The sequence below is a fragment of the Schistocerca nitens genome, chromosome 5 (assembly GCF_023898315.1).
Source record: "Schistocerca nitens isolate TAMUIC-IGC-003100 chromosome 5, iqSchNite1.1, whole genome shotgun sequence".
Taxonomy (NCBI): domain Eukaryota; kingdom Metazoa; phylum Arthropoda; class Insecta; order Orthoptera; family Acrididae; genus Schistocerca; species Schistocerca nitens.
This window is the reverse complement of record NC_064618.1, coordinates 787741536-787756197: the sequence shown is the minus strand read 5'-3', so window position 1 is coordinate 787756197 and position 14662 is coordinate 787741536. Positions and strand designations below refer to the sequence as shown.

At 45.5% G+C, this 14662-nt stretch overlaps 1 protein-coding gene across 1 annotated transcript in view; it reads right to left on the bottom strand.

Annotated features, from left to right (window-relative positions):
• The window catches only part of LOC126260716 (dendritic arbor reduction protein 1), a 275518-nt gene extending 262589 nt beyond the window's left edge, over positions 1-12929 (bottom strand). The window contains exon 1 of the mRNA XM_049958054.1: positions 12820-12929. Within this exon, the coding sequence (XP_049814011.1) occupies positions 12820-12929 (110 nt within the window). The remainder of the gene's footprint in view (positions 1-12819) is intronic.
• Positions 12930-14662: the final 1733 nt, after the last annotated feature.

The window sequence follows — 14662 nt, the reverse complement described above, 5'->3', positions numbered from 1 at the left end:
CTTGGCACCACAATCACATAGTGAGACAAATAAAGTATCGGAAAGACAGAAGAAAGAAAAACGTTCCAGTGCAGCGGATACTATTCAGCTAGAATCTATTGCAGCTAATGCCTTCGCTGTCGGACGTGAACAAGACGTGTGAGAGGCGATACGGCGCAGTCTGCTGGAGATACTCCCGTCGCGCGCCCCCGTATCGTTAGCGGCGGCAGTAACCAGCGCTAACTGGAATACGCATCGCCTTCAAGCCGACATATCTACGGCCGTTCATTGTCTCGCCCTGTGTTTGCGCCATGGGCGCCGTGCTGTGCCCGCTGCTTAACTAATGTGTGATCGGCATGCTATCGATAAGAGAAATGATGCTTATAAGTAACATTGTTCCGAAGGCTGCCGGCCGTCTTCCCTTCTCTCTCTACACGTATATATATATATATACACTCGTTCATGAATTATTCAGCGTACCCTAAACTGGTGTTACGAGCCGCTCACGACCGTTCGACTAACGTGTTTATGATTAGCACCTCTGGTCTAGTTCTTGCTCTTGGTTTCCTGTGCAACGTCTTTCTCGCTCTGTGAATAGGGGCGTAAATTACGGCAGCAAGGAGAGCCGCCGCTAGTTGATTTTGCTTTTTATCTGTGAACTGATGGGAACGCTTGGATTTCATAAACACTCAACCGCGGCGACCTCCCGGACCGTCTCCATGATACACAGTAGACATATAAACTGGAATAAAACTGTCAGCAAAAAAGACTGCAGACGAACCCCAAGTGAGGGGTTCATGAAAGTGGCCCACTAAACACGCATGCAGTCTTGACATCTACGTATGTCTCTGACATCGACATCGGTCTTTAGACTGATTTCTTGTTTGATGCTATCCTGCACCTTTTCGCCGGCCGGGGTGGCCAAGCGGTTAAAGGCGCTACAGTCTGGAACCGCGTGACCGCTACGGTCGCAGGTTCGAATCCTGCCTCGGGCATGGATGTGTGTGACGTCCTTAGGTTACTTAGGTTTAAGTAGTTCTAAGTTCTAGGGGACTGATGACCTTAGAAGTTAAGTCCCATAGTGCTCAGAGCCATTTGAACCATTTGCACCTTTTCCTGTCTTGTGCTGATCTTTTCGTTGGTTGGTTGGTTTGTGGGGGTTAAAGGGACCAGACGATCTTTTCGTCTCTATATAATTGCGTAGGCTTCCGTGGCCAGAGTCAGTCGACATAAAAATTTTCTGGGTATGGTACCGCGTCATAATGTAAAAACTGCTGCTGCTGGAGAAAAACCAACGTTTCGGCCACGGTTGCAGCGGCCTTCTTCTGGGTCTAACGGTGCGTTCTGTTTTTTTTTCCTTTTTTGAATTTCGATCCCCCCCTAAGGGGGAGGGCTGGCAGCAGCTTAGTACGCTGCTCTTCAGCCTACAGACTTTTTAAAACGTAAGAAGAAGAGAAGAAACAATAAAAGCAGGCGGTAAAACGGTGACTTAAATTGTAAATCGGCGGAAAATTGTGGAAAGTTAGAACATAAAATAAAGGGTTGGCAATGCTAATAAAATACACAGGAAGCAGAGAGGTAGAATAGTAGACACACAATTAAAGAACATGGCGACAGTCTGGTTTCTGTTCGCAAGAGATATAAAAATCACACCCAGCGACAGTATGATTTCCGTTGTCAACACTTCGGAAAAGACACACAACACTGAACAATCACTGTAAACACTGCACTAAAATATCGGCACAACGATAACACACCATAGCCAAGGGCAGGTGGGAGGGGGGGGGGATCTGGACAGATGAGGGGAAACAAGGAGGGAGGAGAGGGAAAACGAAAGGGGGGGGGAACCGAAGGAGGTAGTGGACTGATTGGGGGGGGGGGAGGGGCAGGGCAGACGTGAGAGGGAATGGGAAAAGGCAGAGGAGGGAAATGCAAAAGGACTCGGGGTAGAGAAGGGGGGGCAGAGAGAGGGTAGGTGGGGAAAAGAGAGGATGGAAGGGGGGAGAGGGAGCCCAGGAAAGGACGGAGGAAAGGAGGGGCGGTGAGGATCAGAGTAGATAAGAGGGATAAATGGAGGGAGAGAGGGCACCATCCGGGAGGGGGAGTTGATGGAAGCCACCTTGGGAAAGGAGATGAAAGGTGTAGAGATGGAGGGTAGGGGGGGACACAACAGTGAAGACGTTGCAGGGGGCAGGGTTGGGAGAGGAGAGGAGCAACCAGGGGGTGAGGGGGATCAAGGCAACGGGAGGTGTAGAGTATGCGTATATGTTCGAGGAATGGGAGCAGATGGGGGAAAGGAATGAGGTCGTAGAGGATCCGCGTGGGGGACGGGAGGCGTATACGGAAGGCGAGGTGGAGTGCAAGACACTCAAGGATCTGGAGGGACTTACAGAATTTAGGGGGGGGGGGCATTTATTCAGGTGGGACTGGCATAACAGAGCATGGGACGGAATAAGGATTTGTAGGTGTGGATGATGGTACAGGGGTGCAACCCCCATGTCTGGTGAGAGAGGAGTTTCAGGAGTAGGAGACGGTTGTGGGCTTTGGATTGGATGGAGCGGAGATGAGGGATCCAGGTGAGGTGACGGTCAATGGTGAGGCCAGGGTAGGTGAGGGTGGGGGATAGGCGGACAGGACGGGCGCAGACGTTGAGGGAGAAATCCAGCAGCCGGAAGGAGCGAGTGGAACGACCTTGCCTTCTAGCTATGCAGTGTCCTTTATATATTTTGTTGTTACTGTTCACTGCGCATGCCATCACGTCATAATTTTAACAGGTAGTTAGTCTCAAGGTCAGTTAAGGAACAAGGAGAGGGAACTTCATTTTAATAGGTTATTGCGGTGGAGGGAGAACGTAACCTCTGTTGTCTATTGGCTCTTGTGTTTTGTACCATGATTGGTGGCCACCGTCGAATGAGAAGTTGGCTGCTGTTCACCAACTCCTGGACGTCGGCCGCGCGGCGGCAGTTACTCGCCGGTAGTGCTCGTGTCTCGTGTTGACAGTGCGGTCTGTTGGGCTCTGATTGCTGGCAGCCAAGATGGGGCAAGCCTGAGTCCATCCTCCCTGTTCATGTTGTTAGGGTGTTTAAGTATTTCGATGGCTCTCTGATTTTTCGTTTCGTCGTAACTGGCTGCTTGGCCAACACACAGGCTTTGCTGAATTTTCTTTTCCGCAGTCTTGCTGATGTTCTGCCACTGCGGATTTGTTGTGTTGCCCTAGACGAATATAGCGCTCGTGTTCCCGAATGCGCGTTGCTATTGGCCTACCAGTCTCGCCGATTTATACCTCTCCATATTCGCATTCCACCTTGTAAACGCCTGCAGTGTGTAATGGATCGACCTTGTCCTTAGTGGAGCCTAGTACGTCCTGGATCCTACGACCACTATAGAAGACAGGCTGCACCCCAACGCGGCGAAGGTGTTTGCCTATTCGATCAGTAACATTTTTCATGTAAGGTAAGCGCAATGTTGGCTTCAGTTTGTCTACTTCTTTCTTATATTTCTTACTTGTATTCGTCGAAAAGGCTGTGTGGATCGACTTATAGCTGTAGCCATTGGTTAGAAAGGTTGTGCGTAGCCTTTTAAGCTCGGGTGTGATGTTTTGAGCATCACTTACGCGCTGCGCACGGATTGCCAAAGAACGGATGACAGAGTTCTTCTGCGCTGGGTGGTGGTAGGACTGGGCTTGCAGAAACCTGCCTGTATGTGTAGGCTTGTGATATACTCTGTGCCCCAGTGTGCCCTCCGTTCTCCTGTATACTTCGACGTCTAGAAGTGGAATTGCACCATTCTTTTCTACTTCGAGCGTGAACTGTATCTTCCCGTGCATATTGTTCAAATATTCGTGAAACTTGTGAGGCCATATAGCGAACGTGACGTCCACGTATCTGAACCAGCAACGTGGGCGTAAAGGAGCTGAACTGAGAGCCAGCAGTTCGTAAACAGCAGCCAACTTCTCATTCGACGGTGACCACCAATCGTGGCACAAAACACAAGAGCCAATAGACAACAGAGGTTACGTTCTCCTTCCACCGCAATAACCTATTAAAATGAAGTTCTCTCTCCTTCTTCCTTAACTGACCGATGAAACTAACCACCTCTTAAAATTATGACGTAATGGCATGCGCAGTGAACAGTGACAACAAAATATAAAGGACACTGCATAGCTAGAACGCACCGTTAGATCCAGAAGAAGGCCGCTGCAACCGTGGCCGCAACGTTGGTTTTTCTCCAGCAGCAGAAGTTTTTACATTATGACGCGGTACCATACCAAGAAAACTTTTATGTCGACTTTTCGTCTCTACTTCGCTATTATACTCATCATCCTCTATAGTCTTCTTTGCATATTCTAGTCTTCGTATGCCTTTACTACCTTTACCCTCCACTGCTACTTTCTCAGCCAAGTAGACTGTTCACTACTGCTGTAGCAGACGTCCCACTCATGTGTCTTTCTTCTGGTGAGGAATTTCCGTAAACCTTTTTCGTTTGCAATAATTATTCATTTTCTACGTTAATCGTTCTATTCAATTATTCGTGTATATCGGTAGCACCACATTTCAAAAGCGTCCAGTTCCTTAATTTATGAATGCATTATTTATTTGCACAAAGGCTCTTGTCGAAAGTCTCCTTCACCTGCACCTGTGACAGATTTCTGGCATCTACTGTTTTATTTAATCTTACTTTTATGATCGGACAATTCTTCTGCTTCTGATCGGCGTCGTTGTTTTATGCATGGTCAATGCGCATTGCAAACACATGGACGGAAACTATGTATGACAGTATATCAAGATTAATTAACCTGTAAGTACATGCACCGAAGTATAAAGTGCAACATTCACGCTCAAGAGGGGATATTTCGTATTGCAGTGCTCCTTGCTGTGCATATCGCCACATAACTTATTGTTGAAGTGTATACTTCGAACGCAAGCAGAGCCAGTCTTGTCGGTGCATTAGCAACTACTTAACGTGTTTTACCATCCGGAGAGGCGTCATCTGGGGAATGAAATACACCGGGCTAGTAATTATGTAAGTACCAGGAGGTTGTAATTAATGTGCAGCTACTCAGTGAGAGCCAGTGTCGGCTGTAATCACCATAAGGCAGCGAAACTTTGTAGATATGCAAATGCGTTAACGCGGTACCAGTTTAGGCTAGAAAAAAATCAGTTCCAATTTTGATCACCAGGTGCAAATCTGGCGCTGGACGGAATCTCGTCTACGTCTCCGGTGCTCATAGTGAACCTTTATCACTTGTTTGACCTTTTCTGCCCACGTCGTGTTCCTAACACATCACATATGGGAAGCTTTAAAGTCAGTACCGCCATTACACTGGTGTTTATTTACAGTGCTATATTTACACTTAGACAATCATGATTTCGGCTTCAATGTGCCATTATCAAGTGTTTTAAGAGTTATAAATTGTCTAAGATGGCATACTGTCGTATTAAAATACACTATGAGACACAGTGTCTAAGAGTCGATATTTCTGGCAGAGCCTACTGCTTTGTTTCATTACTGATATGCCATCTTGACTGAATGACAGTTGGCTAAGACTTAGTTTCTAACCGATTTTCGGAACATCAATGGTGCATTGAAAACCGAGAACTGGAGAAATCTGCAGTTGCTGAGCACAGCCTCACAAACAAACATAAAATACTGTTTGACGAAAAAACGTTTGGTCGCAGGCTACTACAACATACTGGGACTCTATAACTGAAGAGGCTGTAGAAATAAGAATATGTGGTAAAACCTTTAACTGTGACGGCGGATGTAATGCCGCGCGGGATTAGCCGAGCGGTATAGGGCGCTGCAGTCATACACTGTGCGGATGGTCACGGCGGAGGTTCGAGTCCTCCCTCGGGCTTGGGTGTGTGTGTTTGTCCTTACGATAATTTAGGTTAAGTGGTGTGTAAGCTTAGGGACTGAGGACCTCAGCAGTTAAGTCCCATAAGATTTCACACACATTTGAACATTTTTTTTTCTTTTTGCGGATGTAATCTTAGCGGTGCATGGAAGCGAGTACTCGAAGCAGCGAAGAGCCAGAGATACTCGCAATGTGTACGCTACGATGGAAGCAGTGGCGTCACCACTAGAGACTTTGACACCATCTGCAACAGAATGACGTAACGACCGACCAATAAGAACCCGTCTTTGGGCTATATAAGGCCAAAACCGCAGCATTTTTGACTGTTGCTCCTGACGAAGACGATGGTGGAAATCGTCGAAAGCTCGAGGTTTTATCCTGAACTGACGCGGCAGGAAGTACGAGAATGTATTACACAACAGTGCAATCACGAAAGACTTTCTTCTCATATGGTTCACGTTACTGCATTTACCGCATGCACGTCGAAAAGCCACGAATGCCATTTAATACTTTGCCTACACGTCGGTGCTTAGATACCAGCAGCGGATGCCCGCTACTTTTGCATATACACTGCAGCAATGCCATCAAACTGAAACTTTTTGATCGACCCTTTAAATAGTACCATAAAAGTTACCCTGTCACGCATTCCACAGTGTGTGGCAGAGTATAGTTCTGGGTTATATCAGAAGACAGCAGACATGTCTCCTTCACTTTTGGATTTTTAGTGTGTTCCTCGTAACGAGAGGCTTCTCGATTCTCCACTCTTCATTTCTTGTATAGGTTTCTGTTTATACATCGGCCCTTTCACCTAACCGTCGGCCGACCTAATTTGGTTGTTTCCCGATGCACCGACGCAGCCAGTTTTGGAAACAGGCGCTCCAGCTATCACGTTTCCAGACCACGCAGTTGTTTCCCCTCCTGCCGAGCCGCACTCCTTCCGGACGCTTCCACGTCCACGGCGGCTTCTGGTTGCCCTGGTTTATTGTGTAATAAATACGGCCGACCGGTCGACAGTTATCGCGGCAAGGACGAGTTCCCGCCGAGGTAATCTCTGTTTTTATTTCACCGAGGCTGTCCGTTTTAAACACAGGGCGTCACTTACGCACCCGGTTTCAGAACCAGAGGAAGATGGTCTGCCCGGGAAGGCGGACCCCATTCGGAGGTGCTTTCTCGCGCGTCGTTTAGCACGACTACTAATATGGGGTTCACTTTACCTGTATCTTCGCCGTCCTGAAGTTATTTTTATTTTGTATTCGCTTAATGCTAATCGGCCGTCGACAGCAAAGACGTTAGAGACGATAAGTTTTATCTAATAACGTTGTCGTAAGGGATGGAAGAAACCTGTATCTTTAAGAAACTCTATAAGGTGCTTGTTTTATATGTGTGAGAACAATTTACATGAGAAAAATTTTTGGAAGAATCTTCGCGTCCTATTTTCATCTTCTTATTTCCTCTTAGCAACTAAGAAGTGTGTGTTGTTTAGGCAAAGTAGTCCAACGACAGCTTGTGTACCGCTATGTTCTGTTATCTGTGAGTCTGGAATGGAAATCTAAAAAAGGGGACGCCGAGCTTAATATCCCCTATCGGACGGACGCATCACTATGAACAATTGTTTCGAAACCAATACTTATTTCATTAAATTAGGTAATTTTTCCCTTCGACCATCATCAACTTGCTTAGTGGTAAAACGCAGTACAAAAATGGTGACGGGTTTAAGTAAAACCAAGAAGTAAAAATTAAAAACGCAGGTAAATTTAACAAATACTAAGATATTTTGGCCGGCCGCTGTGACCGGTCACAGGTTCGAATCCTGCCTGGGGCATGGATATGTGTGATGTCCTTAGGTCAGTTAGGTTTAAGTAGTTCTAAGTCTAGGGGACTGATTACCTCAGATGTTAAGTCCCACTGCCATTTGAACCGCTTTTAAGGTATTTTTAAATTATAGGCCTGAATTAAACACCCTTTTGAACATTTTTAGATTGGCAGCTGACGACATACTGAACCTAAATGAAGAACAATAATTTTTTTTTAGCAGAACTGCGGAGGCCATACATCAAAATGCCTTCTATAAAATATGTGGAGCGCAATTTGAACATTTTACACAAAAATTCATAGAAACTTCATGTCTGATATACTGACACCACAATGCCATAAGCCACACGTCGGTGTAGGGGGAAAGCAACATGAGATGTAGGCCTTTAACATGCTGTAAACATACTTTTCTGGGACATAGGTAACAGAAGTATGTTTGTTTTTATTTCTTACATACATATTGTAATTTTTTAGTTTTTATTATTTATCTTCTTTTTTTTAGTTAGAAGAATATATACAGGGTGCTCCAATAAGGTGGCGAGAAACTTAAGGGACAGGTTCCTTACACACGAATAAGTAAAAAATTTCTAGAAAAGTTGGTGGGTGGGGGGGCTAAAATGCACTGTTTAACAGATTTGAACAATTGTTCATCTTCGCTAGAGTGAAACAAACCTCTTCTACCGAACAAGTGCTCATAGCTCTTACGGTATGCATTTTGAAGCCTATATTTGTTAGATAGTTTTTTCTTACCTTCTCCCAAAATATGAAGAGCAAATAGCTTGCAGTACAATAGATGTGTTTCATAGTATCGAAGGTGAACAATTGCTCGTATCTCTTAAGGCTTGCCCTTTACGCTTTATAGCTCTTGTTTACAAGACATTTTTTTATCGTTTTGGTGTAAGGAATATGTCCCTAAGGTTTGTCGGTGTTTCTTTGTGACACCGTATGTATAGCGAACGTTAATAAAATCGACAAGCTGCAGGGACCGATTCCTGACTAGAAAGAAGGAGAAAATGTCCTAAGGGGATGTGTCCGGAAATGCATCATTGTTCCTGTAGATGGAGATGACGAATGAAAGTTGCTCTGACCACGTCCCGTGTATGTAGCTCTCGGATGACGATTACACAGACTGACGACGCCAGTTCTGGTAAAGGTTGCTTCGTTGGTAAAGATGATTGATGACAGAAATCACATAATTGTGATGGTCTGGTGCACAGACCATTGAGAAAATCCTTCGCGTAGAGGGAAATCCGCAGCTGATAATCCTCGCACTCGTTGCAGGTGATTAGTAGTAGTATACACATAATTGTACGTTGGGTTGCCGGGCCACTTGCCTGCAGCATGTAATAGTGTTCGTCTAAATATCATGTAGAACCCGGTCCTCCAAATCTGGTGAGCGCACATTTACGCACATTCTGTCGTCTCCCCGTACGTTCGTCTGTCTGAAAGGACTCATGACCACACAGACGCCCAAAAAGGGCTTGCAATGTTGTGTGATGTGGGCGATGTCTCTGAGGGTACTTGTTTTGTGTGGCTGTGCTGCCTCTCGATCGTTTCCACCTGCTTGACCGTGCACAAACACCATCTCGGCTTGTTTCCGACATGAATACCGGGCCAATCTTCTGCTTACAGTACGCTGCATCAATCTCACAGCTTGCAACACAGGAGGAACACACGGCACGTAGTCAAAGGAACTGTCATTCGTCAGTGCCATCTATCGTGGCAACGATGCATTTCCAGACACATGCTCATAGGACCTTTTTCCCTCAATTTTCAGTCAGGAAACGGTCTTTGCAATTTGTCGGTTTTATTAATGTTCCAAATAAACGAAGATCTTAAACAGAAAAATGACTGTCTCTAGAACTAGCAACGCTAGCAGACATTCGCTGTAGAGAGCTTTCTAATTTACTGATAGGAAATATGCACAAATTCGACTGATCTCACACCTTGGGCCACCACCTCTTCTCCACTTTCTGCTAATTACTGTAGGTAAAAGGTCCTTGCATCACCGGAATTCTAAATGGCCATCTCACGTAGGAGCGTTGCTGCACTAACATTGTTGCTAACCTTGATTACAGAGGTTGTTACAATTCAGACGTAGTCTCCATCTTTACGTAATTCACGGCGCATTGTATTGCTTTGTGTGCATGAAAATGAGGGTTATTGCTCCACTACAGGGGGTTCATTAGAAACGGGGCTCGGCCTCCGACTAGGTATGGAAATAGGGAAAAATTTGGCGGTTGAAACCGATCCTTTCAGTGCCTGTAGATACGAGAGTTTGCAGAACCAGTTATCCGGATTTTACCTTCTTTCAAATCTGGCTCATTAGCTGACCACGCTGGGGGACAAAACCCTAGCCATTATCAATGCAGAATGTTTGTGTAGAGTTTCTACTACCTAGTGGACTGAGATTTCACTTTGTTTAACAACCTAGACCCACTGGGTTCGTTTTCACTGATCAACATGGAGTGATCTGTAGGGGAGACTTGCAGTGCATGCTCCGAGTCTGCTAGATTCGTTTAATTTTTAAACTTTTACCAATGGCTTCAGATATTCTACTAATAGCATTAAGTCGACAATTGCTGGCACGAATTTTTACCTTCCAGCGAAGAGCTATGACCTATGGTGGAGACTGAATTCGAATCAAAACCACATCACTGTGTTTGAAAGGACTGGTTGACTGAAAGGTCTCAATGTACAAGCAGTTTCGAGAGATGATTGGATTTCGCAAAATCGAGGATTCGGCCTGGAAAATGTTACGTCTTTGGCTATGCTCTCTATTTCTTCTTTATATTTCTCCATGTGTTGACGTGGAATTATCGGTGAAGTTTTAAGCTCTACATGAAAAAATATTAGTACCGATACGGGTTAAACTCGCTATTTTTCGTATCGGAGTTTAATGCCCTCCCGAAAGCGAGATGGTTAGAGAAAATTAACCAGTTCTGTAGAAGAAGAAGAAGAAGAAGAAGAAGAAGAAGAAGGTAGATGTACCTCAGTCTCCTTAAAGAAAACATATTATTACCTTTCGCGAGAAAAGACGAGAAGATAGTAAAGCTGGAGGTCAGACGAGGTGCTGAAACCAGTTGTCAGGATTTTAGCACCGCGTTAGTGGTTTCCAGTACTGGGTGTTACCAGTGGCACTGCCAAGAATCTCTCACAGTCTTTACTCGATGAAAAGAAGCCCAATGAAAGTCAACGGAGACAATTTGGCTAAAAGCAAAAGCAACTGTTGGTGCTGGTCTATACTGCGCCCGGCTCTTACAAATTCCTCGAATTTTACATCATCCGCCACCAGATATTCACGACTTGTTGAAAACTGCTCTTACCACTAGCACTGGAACTGCGCAGCTAGCAGCACAATTGTGATTTTCTGTTGGTTACTCCCCACAGAAAATCAGTAAGCCATGTTGTAGCAGTATAGCAATGGTAAGCTGAAGCACCCTACAACATATTTATTACAAAATTTACAAAAAAGATAAATTATGTCAAAGAGTTACGAATATGAACCACCATTGGCTGTATATTGGAATGACACTGAAAATTTGTTCAATACCGGGACTCGAACCCGAATTTTCCTCTTAATCTAAACGTTGGCGTTAAACGCTTCGGTGCACGAATCACAGCTAGGTCCGAACTATCAAATGTCGTCGTCAATTTTCCAGGAATTACATATTTATTGAGAGTCGAAGGCCTGGTATTGGCGAATAAACACGACGAAGCAGGGCAGTATTATTAAGAAGTACGATGCAATGTCCTGCGAACATGCTATGCAATGGTCCCTCGCTCGTGCGTGCGTCATCAAAGACTCTAATCGAAAGAAAGATGATGAACGGGTTAAGTAATAGAAAGTGGACAGTGAGCTTCAGATGCAAGTACTTTCATTCAGAGGGCGTTTCCAAGCTAACATTTTTCCATCGAAGAATTTTCCTCTGGATGGATACTTGTCCGATGACATGGTAATTTTCTCAGAAACGGTAAAAAACTTACAAGAGCAGTCGGACAAATGTACAGAGTCTCGAAGAAAGTTTATAAAATGAACATCAACAAAAGTAAAAATAAAATGGCTCAAATGGCTCTGAGCACTATGCGATTTAACTTCTGAGGTCATCAGTCCCCTAGAACTTAGAACTACTTAAACCTAACTAACCTAAGGACATCACACACATCCATGACCGAGGCACGATTCGAACCTGCGACCGTAGCGAGCGCGCGGTTCCAGACTGTAGCGCCTAGAACCGATCGGCCACCGCGGCCGGCTTATGTTTGGTAATGGAGGGAAGTAGAGGAGGGGAGAGTGAAATCTGTAGAGGGAGACACAGGTTTGAGTACAGTAAACAGGCTGCGGTAGTTGTGCAAAGATGAAGAGTGTTTCACAGGGTAGACTAACGTGGAGATGTGCGTCAAAGCAGTCTTCAGACTGAAGACCACAACGACATACTCGTGCTCTTTTGGTTTTCTTGTTACTTTTTGGTACAGACACTATTTGGGCGACTGAAAAGTTCGTTTGAACTCTTGCCGAGCTACTAGCAAAAATGTAAATGTAAGGTTCAGCCGATTTAAATAAAGGTTACAACGAAAATGAAAACTTTCGGAGGCATATGTGTGTTCTCTAAACCACTGAAGTCTAGTCTGCCCAAAAATACGTACGTGCTCTCCTACACGAAGGACAAGTTGCGGAATTCAGGAATGGGATCAGCAGACCTGAAAAGCGGAGTTCCTGTTCGCCTGCTGCACGAGGAGCGGTCCGAGTTGTTGATGTTATCGAGGATTTTGGTTGAGGTATTCGTGGCTGTCTCCGAAGTACGCCAACCTGGTCAGGTCTGGCGCCGTTCACTTTTCCACACCCGCTACGAAGTAAGCCGCTTAGGAGAAAATCGCATCTATCAGCGCTCGGGCTCAGTTACGCCAGCGTTTGGCGTCTCTGCCCGATCGCAAATTCCGTGTCGTGACCAGGGCTTCCTCTGCGTTCCGGCAAACTGCAGCTGTGCCTTGCCCGCGAGCGGCGACGGAGAAAAAGAGCAATAGGTGCAAAAGAGCGGTGAAAGAGCCCGCTAACGCGTGTTCCTCTCCCTCTCCTTTCCTTTTTTTTCTTTCTTTTTCGCTTCTGCCCTTCCGTTGTTCGTGACAAGCGGCGCGGCACATATCATTTTTATGGGCCGAGGCGCGCCGACTTTCCAATTTGAATATAAGCGGCGGTTTCGGCGGCGCGGCGGACAGATGGAGGCCGCTGGCCCGGCCTGGCCTCCTTATTGTTTAATCTGGCACGCGCCGCCGCCGGCATTTCCATGACAAGCGGCGTTTAATTACCGCGAGCGACCATCCTTTGTCGCGCGTTCGGCGGGGGGGGGGGGGGGGGGGTTCAGCGTCGCCGCGTGACGGAAGGGGTCGCTCGGGTCCTCCTCTACCCTCGCAGGTACCCCGCGTTAAAACCACCTGTTGTGACAAACGCCTCTGGCGGCTGCTTCCAGCGATATAATAAAGGTGTGACGTAAAGTCACTGAGGCTAGCGACTGTATTGCTAAATGTACTTATCTGTAGTTAAGCTGGCTAAGTGGCGTAAAAAGTCATACAGCAGGTGAAGAATTACTTTACTGACCACAAAGTATGCATGACGCGTTTCGGAATTGTTTCCATCTTCAGAAATCCAAGTGCAAAGGTAGCACAAGAACCAGAGCGCGCCGGCCGCTGTGAACTAGCGGTTCTGGGCGCTCTAGTCCGGAACCGCACTGCTGCTACGGTCGCAGGTTCGAACCCTGCCTCGGGCATGGATGTGTGTGTGATGTCCTTAGGTTAGTTAGGTTTAAGTATTTCTAAGTCTAGCGGACTGATGACCTCAGATGTTAAGTCCCATAGTGCCCAGAGCCATTTGAACCATTTTTGAACTTTATTACTACCTTCACTCCCAGTCAACAGAGATGTTTGCACCTCACAGTAACTTCAGTGCGTGATTCGACATAAAAGTAATATTTTATTGCCAATTCAGATTTATAGTAATCAATGTGGACTGAGTTTCGAATTGTCAAATGTGTAGTAATAGCGATTTATCATTTCTTAACGTGTAACTGGTAGAAATTTTGACGTGTGTTCTATTATCGTCTTGTTTACTCGTTTTCGTATACTCGGATTGTAAACCTTCTGTTATATCGATTCAGTCCTTTGTTAATCCTATGTCCATTGTAACACGGTATGACTTAAAATAATGTCTACCACGAATTGTTGAAATGAAATTGTAATACACACATCAAAAAAAGTTTTGCATCACCCTGGTTCCCACAACTCCTGAAGACAGACATTGACTGTGGATATTGTATCACAGGCGCAGTCCCTTTGACTGTTCAGAGACGTCACTAAAGCCCGCCCATGCTAGGTCTCAGGATCGAACCAGCCTCGGGCATGGATGTGTGTGATGTCCTTAGTTTAGTTATGTTTAAGTAGTTCTAAGTCTAGCTGACTGATGACCTCAGATGTTAAGTCCCATAGTTCTGAGAGCCATTTGAACCATTTTCGACAAGATTAGTTGAAAGACGTACACAACTAGTAATTCTCTGGTCCTTGTGCTACCTCTGCACTTGGATTTCTGAAGGTGGAAATAATTCCGACAAGTGACATGCATACTTTGTGATCAATAAAGTCACCTGATGAACTGCTTTTTATGAGAACTAAGGATCTACGCATATTCATTTTCGAGCGAAATATTCATTACGAATTCGCTATGTACTCTGAGAGACCAAAAGTGTTCGGAAGGCAATCAACGCCATGTTAATAGCGAGTCGCTCCTCGGCAGTTCCTCAAAACTGCAGCAGCATGTTGAGGTATAAGCCGTTTGAGGTTCTTAATTCCTTCTGAAGAGATGTTAATCCACTCGTCTTGCAGCGTTGCTCATAATTTTTGCTGTGCGGTTTCGATTAGGTTCTTCGAGCACACAGGGGTCTTGACAGCACGACTGGGTTATGGCAGAGATTTTTATGGAACGACATATTATCACATATTATCGGGTGATGCTGAGGGAATTAG